The sequence below is a fragment of the Caloenas nicobarica genome, chromosome 2, assembly GCF_036013445.1.
Source record: "Caloenas nicobarica isolate bCalNic1 chromosome 2, bCalNic1.hap1, whole genome shotgun sequence".
Classification (NCBI taxonomy): Eukaryota; Metazoa; Chordata; class Aves; order Columbiformes; family Columbidae; genus Caloenas; species Caloenas nicobarica.
The window spans coordinates 131,187,301-131,207,812 of NC_088246.1; the positions used below are offsets into that span (position 1 = coordinate 131,187,301).

Here is a 20,512-nt window from a genome sequence, read left to right on the forward strand (position 1 = left end):
AACATTGTTAGGTTTTGTCTAATTGCATTCCTACCCTGAAAATTATAGCACTTCTCCCTAAAAAATATGCAACTTAAGCAAATACGTTCATTTCAGCTTAGAATTATCAATGTGCAGACAAAATGTATCCCTGTGTAATTATTAAATTGAGCAAACCATAATTATCCCTGGTAATATTCTCCGGGCTTCAGTAGAGATATGCCAAAGTTGAAGTCTTGTCTGTTAGAGCAACCCTGTCACATATACTTTGTGGAGCAGAAGGAATGGGTCTGGAGGCTGGCTTGGCTGGGTCCAGAGCCCGTTTTGCTGGCACATGGCCTGGCATGGGTTCCTTGTGCTGTTACTGAGTTGCATTTGCCTGGGGAAGAAAAAGCTCAACATGTTGGCTCATTCCTCTTTCCCAAGAGCTCACAGAGCTGAGGGACTGGCAGGCCCACCACACTCATGGTCCCCAAACCGAGGGGCCCAGGAGATGTCCCGCATGCTGATCGCTGCAGCTGCACTTGCCTGTGTGACTACGGGGATGCAGAAGCTTCTTAGACCCTCAGTGGTCACTCTGCGATTTCTTAAAGGGCTGCTGAGGTTTCTTTGGTATCAGGCTCTCAGTTGCTTGAACCAGCTTAAATACTGCACAGCGGATGTGGGCACCAGCCCTGGCAGATCCCAAACTTTGGTTCTGATGCGGATCCAGGCTTTGGCATGGGGCGCACCTCTATTTTAGGTACGAAGCCCTCTGAACCTGTCTGTGTGCAAGCAGGCTCCGAGAGGAACTCCCGCGTGAGTGACCCGTGAAGAATTCATTTTGTTTGAGGCTGCTTAAAGTGTTATTGGAAAATTTTGTAAGGCAGCTCAAGTGAGTGAAAATGATTTGCCTAGGATGAATGTAACCACCGGTGCATTACTTCACGTAATCTAAACAGCATTTCAGGCACACTTCATCTATCATTCCCTGAAAGAGAGAGTCTGAGTTAATGCTCCCTGACAAATATTATGTTTCTCATGCAGCCCTGGTGCTGTCTTCCATGTTTCCTGACCCACTTTGATTAGATATATAAACAGCACGAGTAAAACACGGGTCGGGTTTTGCTGTTGGAAATGCAAGATAAGGATACCATAAAGGCCCATCAACACCCCAGCACTCTGTGCGAGACACCAAGCACTTGGGAGACTGGAGATTCCTTCTCAGTGCTGTAAGATGAGTCACTTGGCTAATAACTATGATTTATAACAGCATTTTAATAACTCCCTGGGCTCTCTGATGAAGGCAGGAGAGGGCAGGGTGTCACACCTCGGGATGGTTGCCTGCAGGGTTGGGGGAGGGCAGGGACAACGTCCAGCGGTGAGTGAGCATCACTCAGAGGGCAGCTGGAGAAGTCCTGGAGGGAAGCGAGGAAGACACACAAAGCAGAGCCACCCATGGTCTCCTGACAGTGGGTTTGCTGGTGCCGGCACTGTCCTCTGAATCTGACATCAATGTCAGGGACAGGGCTTGGAGCTGGTAGTGAAGAGGCGATACTCCACCTTGTCCATGTTGCCTTTGCTACAAAACTTGTGTGGCTAGTGCACCTCTTGGCCCCTGCAGCCTCTGTAGTAGATGATCGAGTCAGTTACATTTGCCTTAAAACCACATAAAGCCTCAAATGTATGTATTAATTAGCTCTAGGTGGGCCCATAGCCACATCCTCGGGCATGTGTACAAAAAAGTAATCAGAAGAAAATTGGAACGAGTCTTTCCAAACACGAAAACCTCCCACATCCATCAAACTGCAATTCCGTTGAAGTCAGTCCTCACTGCTCGCTTTCCCAGAAAGGAGCATTACAGAGCAACTTGGAAGTCAGCAAACAATGTTAATGACACACGTCTTCACTGTACTGCTAATCCAAAGGGCTCAGAGGTTAACTGAGAGCTGGCAAGAAGAACAAAACAGACTTTTCTCTATCTGGTTTCCCTGATAACAATCATGCTAAAACATTGGCTGGAGGAGCAAAGGCTTAAGACAGCGCTCTGGAAAGCTGGGCTTGTGCCCTATCTTCGGATCTTCACTCATTTGAGCAGGAGAGTACAAACTGAGGGACCCCAACAGGCTGTCCAGAGAGGCAACCACAGCTCTGCCCCATGGCCCTGAAAAGTGATGTTTGGCTGTTCAGCTCCACGGGCCCGAGACACAGTCACTCACCCTGGTGGACAACTTGGGAGCACTCAGATAAGTCTGCAGCTGGAGCTGGGTGGGCACAAAATACCTCCGTATGACATGTCGTGGGTTTTCAAAACATATTTCTCAAGGCAGATCAGGAGAACAAATTAAAAATCTCAAACCAAAATAAAAACCATGAAGCTGATGGTTAAAAACTTTATAACTAAAACTGGGTTATATTTAATTCTGATACCTAATTTCAATCATTATGGTCTATTTTCAGTATTTATATCCTCTTCTTTTTTTTTACAAAAAACTGAAATAGCCACACCAAAACAGTATGGGTGGGAAAGCTGGGTATGGACAGCTTAGGTTCTATCTGGTCGGGAACCACCTCAGCAGCCAAATCCATGGTTAGGATAAATTTACAAAAGAGAGCGTAATTGATTAAGGCTTGATTTCTACAGTTAGCGAAGACCCTGCAGAGTGTTGCAGCCTGGTGCATCAGGGGTGGGAGGAAGGCTGGCAGTCCCGTCACAAACTCGGCATCCGCAATCAGCTGGTGCTCACTCTGCCCTGAAGGAAGGGTCATTTGGCTTCCCTGGGGCCTACTTTAACCTTCTGCAGGTGAACGTTAATGTCTGAAGCTCCCTGCAAGCACATTGAGGTTCTGTGTTGGGTGTCATTGCTCCATGCAGAGACAAGGGACCTTTTGGCAGCCTGCAGTCTTGGCCAGGGTCAGGGCTTGGTCTGCACTGATAACTGAATTAATTTAAGAGTTATGAAGAACAGGGTACTATTTTCTGTCCTTTCATCCTTCTCGATCGAGACTTGCTTTCCTTTAGTTTACCCACCGTATTGACTATGCTTGAATCATCTCCAAGTTGCTTCCCACCTCGAGGCACACCTGGAAGCTGGCTTCAAGCTCTCTGAAGTAAAAATGGATCTTTCCTTTGTTTGCAGTGATCTGTGGGAATTCCTGCCATGGTTGTTACAATGCTTTTGCTTCTATGCAGTTATTAACTAGTGTAACAAAAAAATATGGGGGGGGGGGGGAATGAAGAGTCACCAGCATGTTTGAGGGCAGCTACACTGCCCCTCCACTCCCGTGGCTGTGAGCTGTGCTATAAATGCTGCCAAGTGCCAACACATGACATTACAAAAAGGGCATCCACGAGGCTCTGCAGTTCTGAAAACCTCTCGGGAAACATCATATGGCTTCAATTTGGGAAAGACCGCACATATTACAGCACTTGTGCCACCTGCTATATGTTTCTTGCTAGTCACTGTTTTGCTTCGCCTTGCTGGTTCTGGTATAGAAGGTGATCTTGAAAAAATCTTCTTATTTTGATAACAATACCACAGTAATACATATTCTTCTCCTTATAAACACCCCAAGGGTGTATTGCAGGAAGAGCACAGGCCGCTGAACCAGCAAAAGCCAAATAGTTGGGAAAAGTTCAATTTCTGCAACAGGTTAGAATTTCCCCAGTGGATTAGGGCAACCACTAGGGTCAATATCACTTTTGGAGTTTATTTTTGTCCTGGAATATAAAACTCATGCTGCAGCACATGGTTTTTGTTTTTCCCATCTGCTGCACTACCAAATGCACCCCACAAATGGAGCTGGGGAAGCCAGGGGGTACCCTCTGCAGCACCCACAGTCTCATGCCTTCCAACCCACTCACTGCTGCTGCCCACCAGGGAAGCACTCAGGGAGAACAGCAATGACCACCAACCACCACAGCTGCCCTGTCACTGCTGACGAAAACTGAGCAAATCTCCCAACTGCCTCTAGAACAAACCCAATCAACTGAAATTCTGGATAGCAGGGTGTTAACGCAAGATGGATGCCACTAATGACAACACTAATGCTGCCACAACTAGAATGCCTCGTATCTTGCTTCCCAGGGAAAATGGTCTTGCTGACAGAAACCAAGAAACAAGTGCTGTGCTTGCATGGAGGTCCTGGCAGTAAACAGAAACTTGCTGCGTTTTGAATAGCAAGGGATGATATAATCTACTCCTGCCTTGAAAGAAGTACAGGTTTGCTGCTCCTTCATCTAAGAATGTGCTTGGTTGGGATGACACAAAAAGATTGCAGGTGCCAAATCTAAGAATGACAACTTGCTTTGATTTTGTTTTAGTCTCGCTGAAGCATTTGACCTTTCACAACCCTAACTATTTAGATACACTGTAAAATAAACCAAATATCCAAGCTTGAGTGATGTTTATTTTTATTTTATTCAGCCTCTCTTATTTCTTTCTAGGTAGACATTTTTACTATTTGTAAAGCCTAAGAAGAAAGAAATCCACAGGCCTAGAAATGTATTATTATTTGATTTCATAATTCAAGAGTAAACTCTTTACCAACCATTTGGTGTTTATTTAAAGGCTATTTTGTAAAGGAGGTTTGTAGGCATTAAAAAGCAGACTTTTACCTCAGAAAATATGCATGCTGGAGCTAGGATTCTGTTGTTTACCTCTAGACTCATTAATACATGTTTTATGAGTTCCTCAGGAATTATTTGTGCATTGTTGTGTTTATTCAGATAAGTGGACGTTGCTTTTATGACTCTGCTGGAAAACAAACAAAGCTCCCTGGTGACTCACGGTCCTTGTTGTCAGCTGTTGGCTCCATCCTTAATTCCCCCAACACCCCTTGCCCAGTCAAACTTAAGAAGCTTTATAGCATTGATAGCTTTCCCGTCGCAAACCTAGAGATCAAAAGTGTCCTCTAAGCTAGCTTCACTATAGCACCTTTAACATTGTCTCCCTCCTTTTGAGTTTGGCCATAATAGTTATTTTAATGTTCACTTGCTTACACTTTCCAGAGAAACTCCGCTTGTGCACCGGAGGCGAAGCCTCAGCTGTGCCCTGGCCAGGAAGGGGTACTGAGGGGTGGCACCCTCTGTGTCACCCTGTGCCTGATCTCTCCCTGTGGTGACATCCATCACACAACCGACCTCAGGCAGAGAAGGCATCATAGATCCGCCTTGGTTGCTGTGAAGGCAGAAGGGAACATGAGAACTGGGTTTGGTATAAGGCAGGAATAGGCACCGGGATCCATCAGGTCATGGAAGGCTTCCCAACTTCAGGCCACAGCTGATGCTGTGGCTTGGAGGCAGCAGAGGTATATTCCGGCTGCCATATTCACATTCTAAGATCTTTTTATAGTGTTTAGCAATGCATATTTCTGCTGTAATTTTCTGTAACAACTTTTTGTGGGAAACATTTGCTTTGACTTCTCCAGCTATTTTTCCTTGGTTGTAGCAGCCTGACTTTTGCATTGCCCTCACTCCTTCCACAAGACCCCACCTGTCTGGTGGGCAGGAGGCTGAAGGTGCATATACTATATGTAATACGTATATGTGTGAGTAAAAATAAAGACTATTTCATTATAAGTGTGAGGTGTGTTAATACAGTCAGATGGTCAGATATAAACGCATATATGCGTGCAGTAACCTACATTTTTGTTGAGCTCAAAGAAGTTGCCTCTGTTTCCTCCAGGCAGTGAGCTAGTCTGCTTTCTATCTGCAGGAAACAAAGAGAGAGGAAACTTCTCAAAAGCCGTGTGTTTGCAACAGTGTCAGGGCAAGGCTCCAACCCTTAGGCAACTCTGTCAAACCAAGGTGTTGCCTCTGCTGAACAGAACAGTATCGCTCTGTGGATAAATTTGCTTGTGGGCATCCATTTTGTCTGAGAGCATTTTAGAAGTGCTGATCTCCTGTGGGCAAGGCCAGACAAAGCCACCTCCTGGCCAAACACCAGACAAAACCACTAGCATAGTCCTTAACTTGACAATAAAAAAAGCGAGGCCTCACAGTATATAAAAAGCCTTTGCAGACTGCCAAGGCCACAGGCAAACCTCAATACATTACTATTTCTACATTAAAAGTTAAATTTCATATCTAGAGTTAGCAACTGAATTGCAAGTTCCTGTGCTGGAGAGCAATGGATGCAGTTTTTTACGGCTCTGCTTTTGGTAGAGGCTGACTGCAATGGTAATCAAAACAGCTTTGGGCCATTGCTGAGATTTATCCCTTGCCTGAACTACTTGTTCAAGGGTCTGAAGCACCTTCTTTCATAGTTATTGTGACATTGTCCTGTTGCATTTCTATCAGGGTGCCAACAGCTTTATCTAACAGGTTCAGATATGCTTGAGTGGCCTGTGCGCAGACCAACCCATGCACAGGCTCACGTGGAGCTCTCTTGCACTTCACATGCCAGTCCTGATTTACACCTTGGCACCACCCAGTATCTTTTTACTGCTGGGAAAATGCTGCCTTTAAGCAATACTCTTACTTTTGGTATCAGAGATTTTCTCAAATCCTGTGCCATCCTTTGTAGCTTCTCAATCATTTCAAAACAGAAACTCAAAAAACTCTTCTGCTATCCCTAACTCCAAGGTGAGGTTTGCTACACTCCTATGTTTTCTCCATTCATTATTGATAACATAGGGCTAATTCCTGCCCACAGTGAGACCACTTCTGTTAGGCAGTCAATATAAAAACATCTTACAATTGATGCGTACTATGTTGTGCAGCATAAGTGATAACCTTACACTGACAAGGTGGGGTAAAACGGCATTAACCTAAAGGAAGATTTTACTCTGGTTTCTTCTCTTCGGTCCTCCAATATGGATTAAGGATGTTTTCTCATCTCTTTTTCTTTCTCTCACTACACAGTCTGCTTACGGGCATTCTGTGTTATAGAACAAACCCCTAAGCAGCTAGGAGGACCACCACTTTGTTCTTACAGACTTTGCTTCTTCCTCAATACATGTAGCCCTCAAGGGTTTTAAATCCTTCCTGGCTGATGTCAGCAGAGGGGTTCTTCTCTACATATCCTCTGTAATCCAATTTTTCACATAGCAGGCACTGTCTGGAGATCTGAAGGCATGACATTTCAGTGTGAAACATTTTACAAAGCCACATATTCGATATGTTATAGATAAGAAAATGGTATACAACAAAGTAAGGAGAACACAAGGCTATTTCTTTGGAGACAAAATGTAAGAATTATGGAGGCTTAGTTATAGAGTGGCTCTGCCTTTGCTCCAGCAGCATAAGGTCATATAACAAACACAAATACACATATTAGGCAGCTCGAAGCAAGTTATTTCCTATCTACTGGGTTATCCAGCCCTAAAATAGTCTCACTCTAGTCCACTGCAAATTTGGGAACTACAGGTTTTCTCATAGGGCTGCATTTTATTGTTCTAGATTATTTTAATTCACTTGGGTAAAGTATTTTGCTAGTCAGTCCTTCTCAGCAAGAATCAGACACATTCACTAAAAAGCCAGGCCTTTGGTTTCAGCAAAGGGTTGCCAACTTATTTCAGACTGCCAAATCATACTGTAATGGCAAGCATTTCTTCCTCCAAATTGTGATCTTCCTGTGTGCCACACAGGTGAGGCAAGAATCAACCCTTCCAGCAAGAACTCTTGGGGACACTTTGGTTTTGGTGGAAGGAAACGGTGCCATTGCCTGACGAACGCTGCTATTCACTTTGAGGAGAAAGCATTGCCAGAGCTGCTGAGCAGCAGGAAACAAGCTGAAATATTTACCCTCACTCTCAGAAATATTTGATATACAGTTCAGCGAGAGAGAAATGATGCCCACATGTGCTTACAGAGCTGCCTGTACCCTGAATGAGGAGCAGGTGGTATTTCCATTCGGATTAAAGGGAAGCAGTCGATGCAGACTGGATTCAGATATACACCCTTCAAAGTTTGCAGATATGAGATTTGCAGCCAAAGAATCAATTTCAGCTGAATTTATCCGTGTTAATTCCTATATCTGAACTTAAAAATTCACATGATGGCACATTCAGCCAGTATACATGGACGTATGTAACAGGACTGCTTCTAGAGACTGCTGAAATGGCCCAGTATCTTCATCTCAGCCTGTACAATTCTTTTCAAACATAACTGGGATTTGTATTCCAATTGTTACTACTTGTATTACAAGTTTCTTAAGCTCTATACTTGTTGTACTTAGACTCTACTAGATATTTCTGTCACATGACAAATAATCTTAGTCTGATGATTTCCACAGAAAGTTTAATAACTAATTCAACGTTGTAATATTAGCTAATTATAAAATAGCTTCTATCTGTCTTTCCATATAAAAGTTGTTGACCAAAATTGGGTTTTCTTCACAGATTAATTCACATACAGGTGGTATAACTGGTTTTTATCCACTGTTATTTCTGTATCTGCTGAGAACTGCTCCCTCATGAAGCTGAAAGGCCAGATTCTAATTTTGCATCTTTACCTTAAACTGCAGGTAACACCTTTTTTAAACTTCTGTGTTGTCTTCCAGAATTGGCTAATTTTGGATCTGTGTGGCACCATAAGAGTCCTGCTCTGTAGGCACCCAAGAATGGCTTAATTGACAGGTGCTCTCTATATCCCGACCACCATAAACTTTTTTCCTCCCTTTGATCTGTATATTCCTGCTGTTGCTACAGTGAAATGACCAGTTGCCTGCCAACCTGTCCTGATGGCCATGGCAGCCTGAGAATGCGTACCAAACCCAGGAGCAACTACCAAAACCAAGGTATTGATAGACACTAATACCTATTCAACTACCTGTGTGCGAACTACACAGTAAACAAGGGTTATTTGGCAATTTTTCCTTATAAACTTAAATACATTTACCTTTATAAATGGTATTATGACACAGCAGGAAGTTTGGCAGAAGCATTTGTATTGCCAAAATCACTTCTGTATGTGATGAAGTGCCTCGGCTTATTAATCTTGAGCTAGTACTGGATTTAGACCCACACTGGATGCCCAAGCTGTCCAGTCACACTAATTTGTGGAAGAATAGTTGCTACAAATTTTCACATGCTGTGGACTTGCTATGGTTAAGTCACAGAAAAGGAAAAACAAACAAACAACCAACAAGACCATGCAGGCAAACTATGCGATGACATTAGGGTCAGCTTTGGATGTGGATGTGGGAAGGGTGGATATGGTTATCCATATTTCTCACCATAATGACAGCTGTTAAATGAATGAAAGAAGCAAAGCCTGAGGGAAAAAATAAAATTTAAAAAAAGGAAAACATTTATCCAATTTTAAGTTAAATGCTCAGAAAACATGAGAGGCTGCTGTGCGTAAATGTCTCAGAGCTCTGTTTAAAGAGGCTTGAAAGGCTCAAACTTTAAAATCATGAATGCTGACTACTTTGCTTCTGCTGTAACTGTGCTGCTGTTCCTACTCACTTAAAACTACGCATTTAGGCTCAATTAACTTATTCAAAAATGTTATCACTCGCTGCCATCTAGTGTTAATGGTACAGATTGTCAGGGACTTAAACTTGCTTTTCCAGCTTTAAGAAGTAAAAATTTACATTTTTCAAGTTTGGTCTTATCCTGAGAAGCTGGAAATTCCTGTTTTCACAGACAGAGGGAGCCACAGATGCACAGTAGCTCAGAAAATCCAGCCAGTTTATGCATAGGAATAGATTTGAGTTTGAAGGCCACAATGCAACTCCAGCAACTACAGTTACATTCAAGTTTGCTTTCTTGATTCTGACTTTGCTTGTTGGTTCCCTCCCTTTGTGGTCCCAGATTTGGTCCTGAAGCAGAAGCCCCAGCTGCTCCCTCTGCAGCTGGCTGTGCAGATGCAGTGTGCTTCCAGCACATGCTCCTCACCTCCACATGTCAAGAGAAAATTGGAGATACTGTTGTGCTTCACTGTCTGTGCAACACCTTTCTTTCCACCCATGTACGTGAGAGTGCTGGTACACACCAGATTTCAATAGCGCACTTAGAATGCGGTCCAGAGACAGATTTAAGGATGGGGCCCCTGGGGCACCCAGGAGCACATTTGCAGACACAGACTCAGCAGCACGTACATCCATGCCCTCAACTTGCTGTTTGAATGGCATAGCCAAATGCTTATATTCTACCTCAAACTATTACTTAACTAAACTGCTACAGTCACACTTAGATTCAAAATGCGTATGGCGATTCTGGGAGGCAAACCCAGAATAGAACTTCAGTTTTAACAGCAAACTTTTTCAGTTACAACTGGCGTGGATTTATGCCATAGGATTCAAAGGTATCAACGAATCGTGCTAGTGAAGAGAAACAAACTCCAAATGCTTCCTGAATCTCTACAGATGCCATTCACCGTTAGATAACAAGCAACTGTTCACCTTAGTAGGTGTAGTAGAGTGGGCAAAACCAGAGATAACCTCCTGCTTTCTCTTCTTTACCGGGCAAGCATTTAAAGTCTCAAAGCTGGAATGAAGCAGTCAGATGAGAAAGCATTTTCCCCGTGTGTCATCCATGGCAATTTAAAGGCACAAGTCTCACTAATTTACAGTGCATCTTCCTGTGTTTTCTGAAGACTGGACAAATTCTGTACACTGTGAATTACCTTCTGGTGGCTACCTTTTAAATAAACAGGAATCACAATTGTTCTTTCCATGAAGAATTAATGTATATTAAGTTCTTAAAGAAAACGCCTGAATTCAAAAGCAGACCACAGAGTATTGCAACCACATACAGTCATAATTATTTTATTAGCACTGTTTTTGAAACAAATATACTCAGATACTTAAACACAGTTTAATACATGTTTATTTCCACATTTGACATAGTACTGTATATTACATAATGCACTGAATAGCTAGTAAATAAATAACAAAACCAAAGTGCGGACTGAAGTAGCAAGGTCAGGTTTTAGGTTATCAGGAAGGCCAAAATCACATTAGCAGTATAAGGACAGTAAGTTGTAAATGACTAATGTTTAACTTGTCATTCTATTGTTGCTATGTGCATGCCAGTACAAATGATCCCTCTGAGAACTGCATATAGTTATCCACGAAAGAAAACAGTCCTTCTCCTGTTTTCGTGAACTTTTTATTTCTCACCTTTCAGGCCTGATCCTGCAGTCCTTACTCAGCAAAACTTCCAGCGCAATCTGTCAGGTTAGTCCCTTACTTTTTCTTTAAGCTACATAAAGCCCACTGGCTCACTCAAAACATATGAATACTAAATAATTACATTTTTAATTTCTAAAAATTCAGCAATTCTAAAAATATTCATAACAGAAAATATTGTAATTAAGTACACACCTAAGAACACTAGGGCCAAATCCAGAAACAGCTCTAGACAGAAGCCTTGGAACTGTCAGGACAGCAAGGTTGGCATCTGGTGAGTTAGGCACTTTCCGGATTAGCCAGCCACTTCTAGGATCACAGTTTTGGATGTAGACACCTTCAGCCTCCTTAAATACTGTTTTGAGCACCTACATCCTTTTTTTGGATCTGGCCTTTTTTTATACTTGAATACATGATGTATCACATTAACATTATGCACAGACACTAAGAGAAGTGACCCTAAAGTAAAACAAAGTGATAATACAACATGATATCATAGTCATGTCTAGAAGAAGCTATTGTTCTTTTCTGTGCTTTGGTTACACACATTTGTTTTCACAGCTTTTAACACTGTATCCCATTTACTATTCTTGTGTTCTAACTGCCTTTTCCTAAACTTGTGCTGAAACAAATCATTGCTGTCTTCATCCTCAGCCTCCGACACTATCTCCATTTTTTGTATAATCAACTTAATGAGGTCGTGTTGCTTTTCCAGCAGTGTTGATATATCTTTGAGCCTAAAAAAAAGAAAAAAAAATGCATAGAGCAGGCTTTGTCATTTGGTTTCAAAGGACATTTCAGTCATTATAATTACAGATGCAAAAGACCTAACAGTCCTCAACTTCACCCTCTACTAACAAAAATATTATCTGGAGTATGTTTAATTTTTCAAGCTGTGGTACTTTTCCAAGTTTCAGAAAATGGGATTAAAGAAAAAATTCTTGGTTCTTGAGAAAAATAACACTACATACTTGAAGGTAAGAGCAACTTCACTCTCAAAATAAAATTCTCAACAGTTCTGTCAAAAGTTTTTGCTATTGACTGAAGTAATCTGGCAAGAAAAAAGGGCCAGATTTACAATAGCAATTAAGAATCCACAAACATTTAGTGAACTTCACAACTACTTTAACAGCATAGGAGAGACAGTTATGAGGCACTTATTGATCTCTTTTTGAGTGCTATCCAAAATGCAATTGATACAAATAAAGAGTTAACATCAGCTAGTGTGATTCATACAGAACACAATATATGTCATCTTTTATGAAAGAAATGGGAAATGTGTCTAGAAACTGTCTTCTTAAAACTACCAAACAGGCTTTTCAGGTTTTTTTAAACTGCTTTTCAAAATGTCTAGACTCACGAAATTAGAACATGAAAAATACATAGTGACTGAAAAGATTCTCTGTGAAGAACAGTTTGAGGCTTCTTTAGATGTGTGAAAACAACAAGAATTGAAACAGTGCAGCAAACAGTTAACATTAATATAAAGCAGAAACATCCCACCCTGGATCAAAAATCAGGAACATACACTCAGCACTGATTGCCACTGTCTTCAGTAGGAACTGATCTCTATTTTGAACTCTGAGCATAAAAACAGACAGGCAACATAGTAAAACAAAGTTTTCAGCCAATACTTTCAGAGCAGTAAATATAACTTTCCATAGTGACACAGCCTCGAGTTATTAAACTCCAAATAATTTTCTAATTTTATAAAATGATAGTTTTCTTCCCTCTCTGTAGGGAAAAAAGAGGAGTATGTTTGATGCTGGTTCCTAATATATTGATGTAGTATGGATTTGAAGAAAGTCTTGTTAAATTCCATGTTTTGCCTGCATCTGTAGGGTGTATTCTCACCCCTTCAACTCTTGCCAAGTCCTTCATGCAAAAAATACTTAATCAGAATCTGTGCAGGGAGAGAAAAATTGAGTGTACTAAAAAAAAAAAAAAAGAGAAAGACAAAGAAAGAAAAAGAGAGAATAAAAGAGCAAAAAAGAGCAAGGGAGAGTGGGACAGAGTGAGAAAGAATATATTTTCCTAGCTGTACGTTCACAGAAGGCTTTTCTGAAACCATTCTTACTGATATGTTGGTGAGTAAGAATAGTAAGTACAGAAAATTCCTTCCAAGGCTTCAGGAAACAGATGATTTGTTCAAAGGAGAACCAGGACACCAATCCTTTTTTGGGGAAACAATCTGAAGCAGATTTACCATTGGACCAGTGGAAAGTTGGTTACAGATAGTGTAAATTTGCAAAGCAATTGGAATTACATCAATTGTGAGTTTAAAATAACCCTTGAAAACCTCCATACACAAAGCTCTAATTCTGAAATGAAAATGCATTCTCCCCATTACTTCAGTTTACTTTAATGAGCAAACAAGCCTGTTCCGTTTCTCTTCCATGGAATAAAAATATTTCTCTACCATACAAGTATTTTGAAGGTAAATACATTACAGAACATAAAATACTAAGTTACCATAGTGAGGGAGCTTACTTAAGGGCACTAGCTACATTGAATTTTACTTTTTAGGTACAGTATGGAGCTCTGGAAAAGTTTTTTGTTGTTGTTTTTGGTTTTGTTTTTTAATAGGAGTATATCTGTAATATTGGTTCTACTTATTTTTACAGCAGTAAAATAACACAACGAATACCTGTACTTCTGCTTCAGAACTTCCAGTTCTAACGTCGTATCAGTGCTCTGTGCATCTGTGGTAGAGTCCTCACACCCAAAGCAATACTGGAACACACTCTAAACAAAACATGGAACCAAAATGCAATCATATATTATAGTCTGATAACAGATTAAAAATCCCAAATAAATGAATGGTAAAAGTCTCCCCACAGTGTTAAAGCTGAAAAAAAGTTTCTGTTGTGAAGTTATTTTTTGCATATTAACCACTTGTTTTGCAACATTTCTTTAATCAGGAAATTCAGTCTACCAACAACAGCTGAAATGAAAAGTAAAAAAATAAAAGAAGACATGTCAAACAGGAGTAATTCTATTTTCTGTCTGAATAACTTCTGTAGCATGTCTCACTTTAAAAAGTCACAGATCACAGAGAATGCAAACACTAACTATATCTGAATGAGTTAGGCTGCACTCAAACTGATTTATCATTTTCACTGGAGATAGTCAATGTCTAATCACGATTCCACTGATGTCAGTTAATGGTTGAGTCTTATTAATGCGATGTTCCTAGCAATCTCTGTACAAAGTAAGTCTATCATATCACATTCTAGTAAGAATTCTTTAGCCTAAAATTCACCATCTTACCATAAATCCACAGTATCTTGGCCTGTTGGGATACACAGTGATTGATTCCTGGTCCACTCGACTTAAGAACCAAAATGGCAGCTTCTTCTCCAAGTTGGTGTGAAGATTAACCTAAGCATAGTTTTGCATTTAGAACAGAACAAGATATATTCTCTTAAGATAAAGACACATTATGTTGTGAAAATAACCATCATGTCATTATATTCAAAGTACTATTACTAGATGTCAAGTGTCAGAGGATATCTATGCTGCAAACAATGGTATAATATTTGAACAGTCCAGGCCATACACCAAAAGCATCTAGTCATAGCAGTATTGAGTAACTCAGCAGAATTAATTATTCCACATAAATATGCACTCTCACAACTAAAATGGCTTTGAAATTGAGCTAGCTCTTGTGTAATGGCTTGAGTAGCCCCTTAGTACACTGGGGGTTGCTGTATAGAATTACAGGGCAGAAATGTTCAAAAGATGGAATACCTATAGTAGCCTTGGGTTTTAAGACCAAATAATAATGGGAAAGAGGGTGATCCCTCTCTTTTCTGTTGTGCTATATCCTTTTACTAGGTTATGACAGAGTCAGTATAGATTAAGATGCAAGTGGAAGGCCTGTGAGAAAAGTTTTCCTTTGGGTAGAAACAAGTATGTTACATATGCATGCCTTTTCAGAAGATGCTACCTTTCCAGTCATTCTCAAATTGCTACAGAAATACTGAGCACATGTATCTAAACAAACAGGATGTACAGTATAAAGTTATCGCAGACAACTATAATCCTGTCAAACATAGAGAAGGTTATATGATTAAAAAATATTTCATAGTACTGTCTGAAGCTGCAAGACACCATCCTTCCTGAGCATTCTGTGGGTAAAGAAATACCTGAAACAGGTAAAAAACATTCACTGCTACAAGAACTGCCCTTTAGTCATTTGTATCTCTAGCAAAAGAAATATCTCTTGGGAGGAAATATTTCTCTAGAAGAGAATTCTCCAAATACATTTGAACTAAGCCAGTACAGCACACAATTTAAAGGTACGTGACTACCAGAATTTATTTCTGAGCTATTCCTGCTCTTGAGTGTTCTGTCTGTGCACACCTCTCCTTTTGATTTCTGTGAACATTAGCCTTCTTTCCACTTCATCAATTCTCTTCTTAAAAGGCAACTCTCCAATTTCAAACATTGCATTTACTCATTTTGAGATTCTGTTGTTGGAATAACTCAGAATTCATTGAACTGACTGTTCAAAAGTTCCTTAAAAATGCATTTGCTTACACATTTCCTTGACGATGACTCATAGGACTGAAAACGAGACTCAGAATAGGATGCCTATGTTCACTAATTTGCTTTACAGAGATGTTAAAGATGTTAGGGATGTTGATGATAAATCAGCTAATCATCTAAATGGTGTTCTAACAATGATATCTATTTCCTATAGTTGGTGCTTCTATAGTATGCTACTTACCTGCATAGCAATCCTTTTGAGTGCAGCATATTTTTGTACTTCTGCTATGTCCCCAACAGCCAAACCAATCTAAAAATACCAACAAAGATTTCATTATGTATTTTTTCATAGTCTGTTATTTTAATTGTATTTCTTATATTCATATTTAAATCCAAAATTTCTATAAAGTTAAATTTATTTTGTTTCATGTGAATTTGGAAACGTACCCCTTTTATGCATATTTGGAAAATCCATATCAGTAAGGCACTAAAGAGCTACTTCAAAGATTCATCAAGAATAACACCCCTTCTTTCTGATTCTTCATTACTGCTCTTATGTTAAAAAAATTGTTGGTCTCTCAATTGAGCAGCATCAAGGCAGTAATAAATAACTTCAAAAACCCGAATCATTTGATTTGCATTGCTCAGCTCATATACACACCCGATTGCCTAAAAAAAATTGACGTTGAATGGAGCATGGCTGAACACATATTACATGTTTTCTGCCCTTCTCACCATTACCAGGTTTTCTGATTCTTTTTTCAGGTCATGCTCATTAGTTAGTTTTAACACTGCTGCTGCTGCTGCTGACTGCTCTTTTGTGTGCAATGAAGATCTAGGTTTTGGTGTTTTGTTTTTTTTTTTTTAAATATTATTAGATCCAGGTTGTGTTACAGCAAGGCGTTGAACGATTAAGACTATGTCTACTCTAGAAAGTACACATTTGTCAAAGTACTTCTTAAAAACTTTGTTCACTAATTTTCTTTATCAAGACCTCATAATAATACATTGCAGCTCCAATTCAAATTCCATCACAGGTACTACAGAATTAGTAGTAGTATTCTAATTAGTAGAATTAGAAGATTATACAGAATAACCCTGCAAAACTTCATTGTGGGAAAACATTCAGAACAGTAAACTGGAACAAAAAAAAGTCCAGAGAAAGGCAAATTTTTAATATGTTAATGAAAATATCAATTTGTTAAATAATGAAGGAATGTCATAAATAAGCACTAAAGTAATTCTATATGCTAAAACTGTGTATATACCTGTGCTTATCCACTTTTTATATATTAAGTAGCATACTTACTAGCAAGTTCATAAGAAGGATTGGAATAAGCAAGGTAAATATAATGAGAACCGTGTAACTCAGGAATGGATACGGTAATTCATTGCTTAGTAATGGATCAAGGAATGCATCATGGTAATTAATGTCTCCCAACATCATTGCAAATGTCTTCATTACAGAAAGCAGAGGCGTGCTATACGTTTGCTGCAAAAAAGAAGAACCACCAAAACCAAGAAAAAAAATGAACCGGTGAGATTTGTAAATAACCTCTTGAGATTTTCAGTCAAAAATAAAACTTATAAAGATAAAAAATTAACTGTGACATTCCACCAACCTGTGAACCCAACAGGACAAAGAAACTGAGTCCAAAGGCCAGTATCAGGAAAAAGAAAACAACAGCAATCCGAATCAAAGTCCTCAAAATTTCCCAGAACATCACAACATAGATGCCATAATTTTCAAATCTAGACAATGAGTAAACAGAAAATATATGCACAATTAAATATTGAGTTTAGAGTTTTTTACAGTTATTTATGTGGGGCAATAAGTAATCCTAATTTTCATATGTGAAAAGAGACATTTTGCCTCCCTGAGACATTCTGAGATGGTACTTTCACATCATAAAGAATGCAAGTGACCTTATTTACAGCAAGCCTAAACTACATAATCTTCTATTTTAATGCACTAGAGCAGTACATCTTCAAGATATTATTTTTCATGAACAACTTCTATTCTTTCCATAGCCACAGACAGTACAATATTGTACAACTCTTGCACTCGGAATAATAACATTAGGAAATTATCACATTTTTTGCTGCTATTTGAAGCTAAATAGCAACTGGCACCATGATCCATCTAGCAGTCACAAGCCTTATTTTAAAACATTTTGCTTTTTATGACACTACAAAGTATGGAAAACAAGCCAACAAAACCAAACACATTGCTCAGGAAGATAAGGGGAGTAGCACAGTTTTAAGACACCTGTGTTTCCAGCAACAGTCTGTCATCTGGCAAGCGTCTCCCATTCTTGGCTTACACAGAAACTAGATCTCAGAACATGCATTGTCATAAAGCAGATTAAGCTACTTTTCCCCCCACATGTGAACCTGGGAATTCATGTCTTCTGCCAGATTCAGGGAACAGATGAGTGTTTCATGCTACAACAGTAGCAACTGAGAAAATCCCTCCACAGGATTTTCCCCCTGAAATATTATGTGCAAGGCTGAAAAGATTAAGCTGGAAGTAAAGCAAACCCTTGCCTCTCCTATTTATTAGGTATTTATTAGGCAAAATTCCACAGAAGTCAATGGAGTGATAGGTTGCTTTGAGAGCAGATGGCCTAAATGAGTTAGAAAAATTATGTGTAGAGTTCTACTGCTATACAAATGAAAATATTCAAGCCAGGGAAGCATTTCATCTAGCAGAAGAAGAAAAGTCGTGCAATCATGAATTTACTTTTTACTCCTCAGGTTCAACCCTCATTTTGCCCACAGCACACAAGAGAAGACTTGCCCATTCATTGGTCATCTAAGGTCATGCACAAAGTGGGAGAAGGTTTGCCAGCAGAGTCAGTACCATAAAGATATTCTCCATGACATTAACTCTGTTTACAAACCTTGTCCTTAAACATCCTGGCTACAGTAAAATGATCTTGAAATTAATCAGCAAATGCCAAGTTTGTCTGTCTCTTAGACCTCATGGGAGTGATTGGTGCATATATACTATAAGAATCAGAAGAGCACATATGCAGTATTATCACATACTGTCATCCTTATTTTCTGAACAGCTCCAAATCATCATTTTCTTGCTGATCAGCCACACCTCATCTTTGTGCAAGGCTGTCCTGCTCAGGCACAAAGATGTTTAATTAATTAGCTGTAAGCACTACACCTGCATTATTTTTCCCTTCACTCAGCTCTCCTGCAGGCCATGACTTGTGGAAGCTATTGTACCAGTGACAGCATTAAGATCATTAATGGCAGTACACAAATCTAATTTCAACTAAAGAAGTAGTTTCCTCTGTTATAGTTCTTTTACAGGACACTATGGTGTAGAAAAGTGGGGCGTGCCATTTAATCTGTAAAATGATAACAGAATTTACCTTCTCCCAGGTGTTACTTATAAAAACAGACTTCCTTTTGCCTCTTGCAATTAATTTTTTTAAGTGAAAGTCTATACAGTATAATGACACACATTTTTAAAAATACAAATGTGGTGGCTTTGCTTACTTAACATTAAAATAAATCTTGTTATTTCTTTAGTTGCCATAACACATGCTGTGATTCTCTACACGAAAACCACTCAAAACTGCTTTACAGTTCATTAGGTTAAAAAATTCCTATGGTCCTGATCTTGAAACTTGCACAGCTTGAAAAAAATAAAAATAAAAAATAGGGCTATCAGACTTGATCAGTCATGGTTTAGGATATGTAAGATATCTGAAAATATTACAAGTACTTTATTATAAAGCATGTAAATAACTTTTACCGTTGAAGGTAAAGCAAGAAGTTCATCCAAGACAAGTATACAGCAATTGCTCCACATTCCCACTGCAAATGAGCTGGTGTATTAATAAATAAAGAAGACACAAAAATTATGCTTGTAGTATAAATTGTCCAGTCCAGTAGATTGGAGTAATCCAACAAATATTTCAATTTCTAGGATTTAAGAGAGACAGATACATATTTACAAGTCATGCATCATTAAAGGACTGAATTCAATACACTATTTAAATCCTCTTCTCACTTTTAGTCTTACATAAATTGGTATTTCCCTTTTAATAAAGGAAAATAAGATTTATTTCAATATCACACAAACTACTATGCAAGCACACTATCTGATTAATGTTATTTCTTGATGTATTTACCTGCTGAATGAGCTGAAATATTTCTTTGCAGATTCCCAGTAAACTCATAATTAAAACTAAACACATACACACCCTTGTGAAGTATGAATTCTGAAATAAAAATCAGAGCACAAAACAAATTAGCAATTATTAAGTGAACATTTATTTCAGCTCTACCTACTACAGATAAAGGGTGTTTCAAAAAGGTGGATCCAACATGTTAAAATTACACAAAAATTTACAGTTTAAGGAGTTATCAAGTTTTAGGAGCCTTTTTATAAGTGCTCTATGCTGCATGGACTGTAGAGTTTCATTCACGGGCAGTTCGTGGTCACAGAGATATAGTGATTGGGTCCATCTTTTTTAAACACCCTGTATATTATACTGCCAAGTTCAGAAACTCTGTTAGCTTACTTCAGACAAACTTACTACTACCTAAATTCTGTTTTACTAATATTTATTGTCAATTCTGTATCACGTGTATTGTGTTTAAGTTATTCAAACCAGGTATGAAAGTCTGTGCATTCCCATGATAAATAGTTGCTGTGCAGCTTCTGCTACTATTTGAGTTTGGGAACAGAAATTGCAGTATTTATGCCTCATTTTAAGTATATTTTGCCACTGGATGAACATAAAGACAATTCTGTTGTCCATAACTTCAGTATCATATTGCAATATCCGGAATAGAAACAGAAGTCTCTGGACAAATTGGAACTCCTAGCGTCCTTATGTGTCTGCTCCCTTTGATGTTTCCTTTCACAACTAGCATAGGCAAAGAATTTTTTCTACTGGCATAGATAACAATAGTGAATTTAATCTAATAAATAACTTGTAGAGTTAATTCCCCACCTG

The 20,512-nt window shown here is 39.2% G+C and overlaps 1 protein-coding gene across 1 annotated transcript in view; it reads right to left on the minus strand.

The window, feature by feature from the left end:
• Window positions 1-11,541: 11,541 nt before the first annotated feature.
• The window catches only part of TRPA1 (transient receptor potential cation channel subfamily A member 1), a 36,578-nt gene continuing 27,607 nt past the window's right edge, over window positions 11,542-20,512 (minus strand). Inside the window, exons 20-27 of the mRNA XM_065629691.1 lie at window positions 19,682-19,771; window positions 19,303-19,472; window positions 17,150-17,279; window positions 16,837-17,019; window positions 15,769-15,837; window positions 14,307-14,417; window positions 13,684-13,781; window positions 11,542-11,773 (exon numbers count right to left, since the gene is read on the minus strand). Of these exons, the coding sequence (XP_065485763.1) occupies window positions 11,542-11,773; window positions 13,684-13,781; window positions 14,307-14,417; window positions 15,769-15,837; window positions 16,837-17,019; window positions 17,150-17,279; window positions 19,303-19,472; window positions 19,682-19,771 (1,083 nt within the window). The remainder of the gene's footprint in view (window positions 11,774-13,683; window positions 13,782-14,306; window positions 14,418-15,768; window positions 15,838-16,836; window positions 17,020-17,149; window positions 17,280-19,302; window positions 19,473-19,681; window positions 19,772-20,512) is intronic.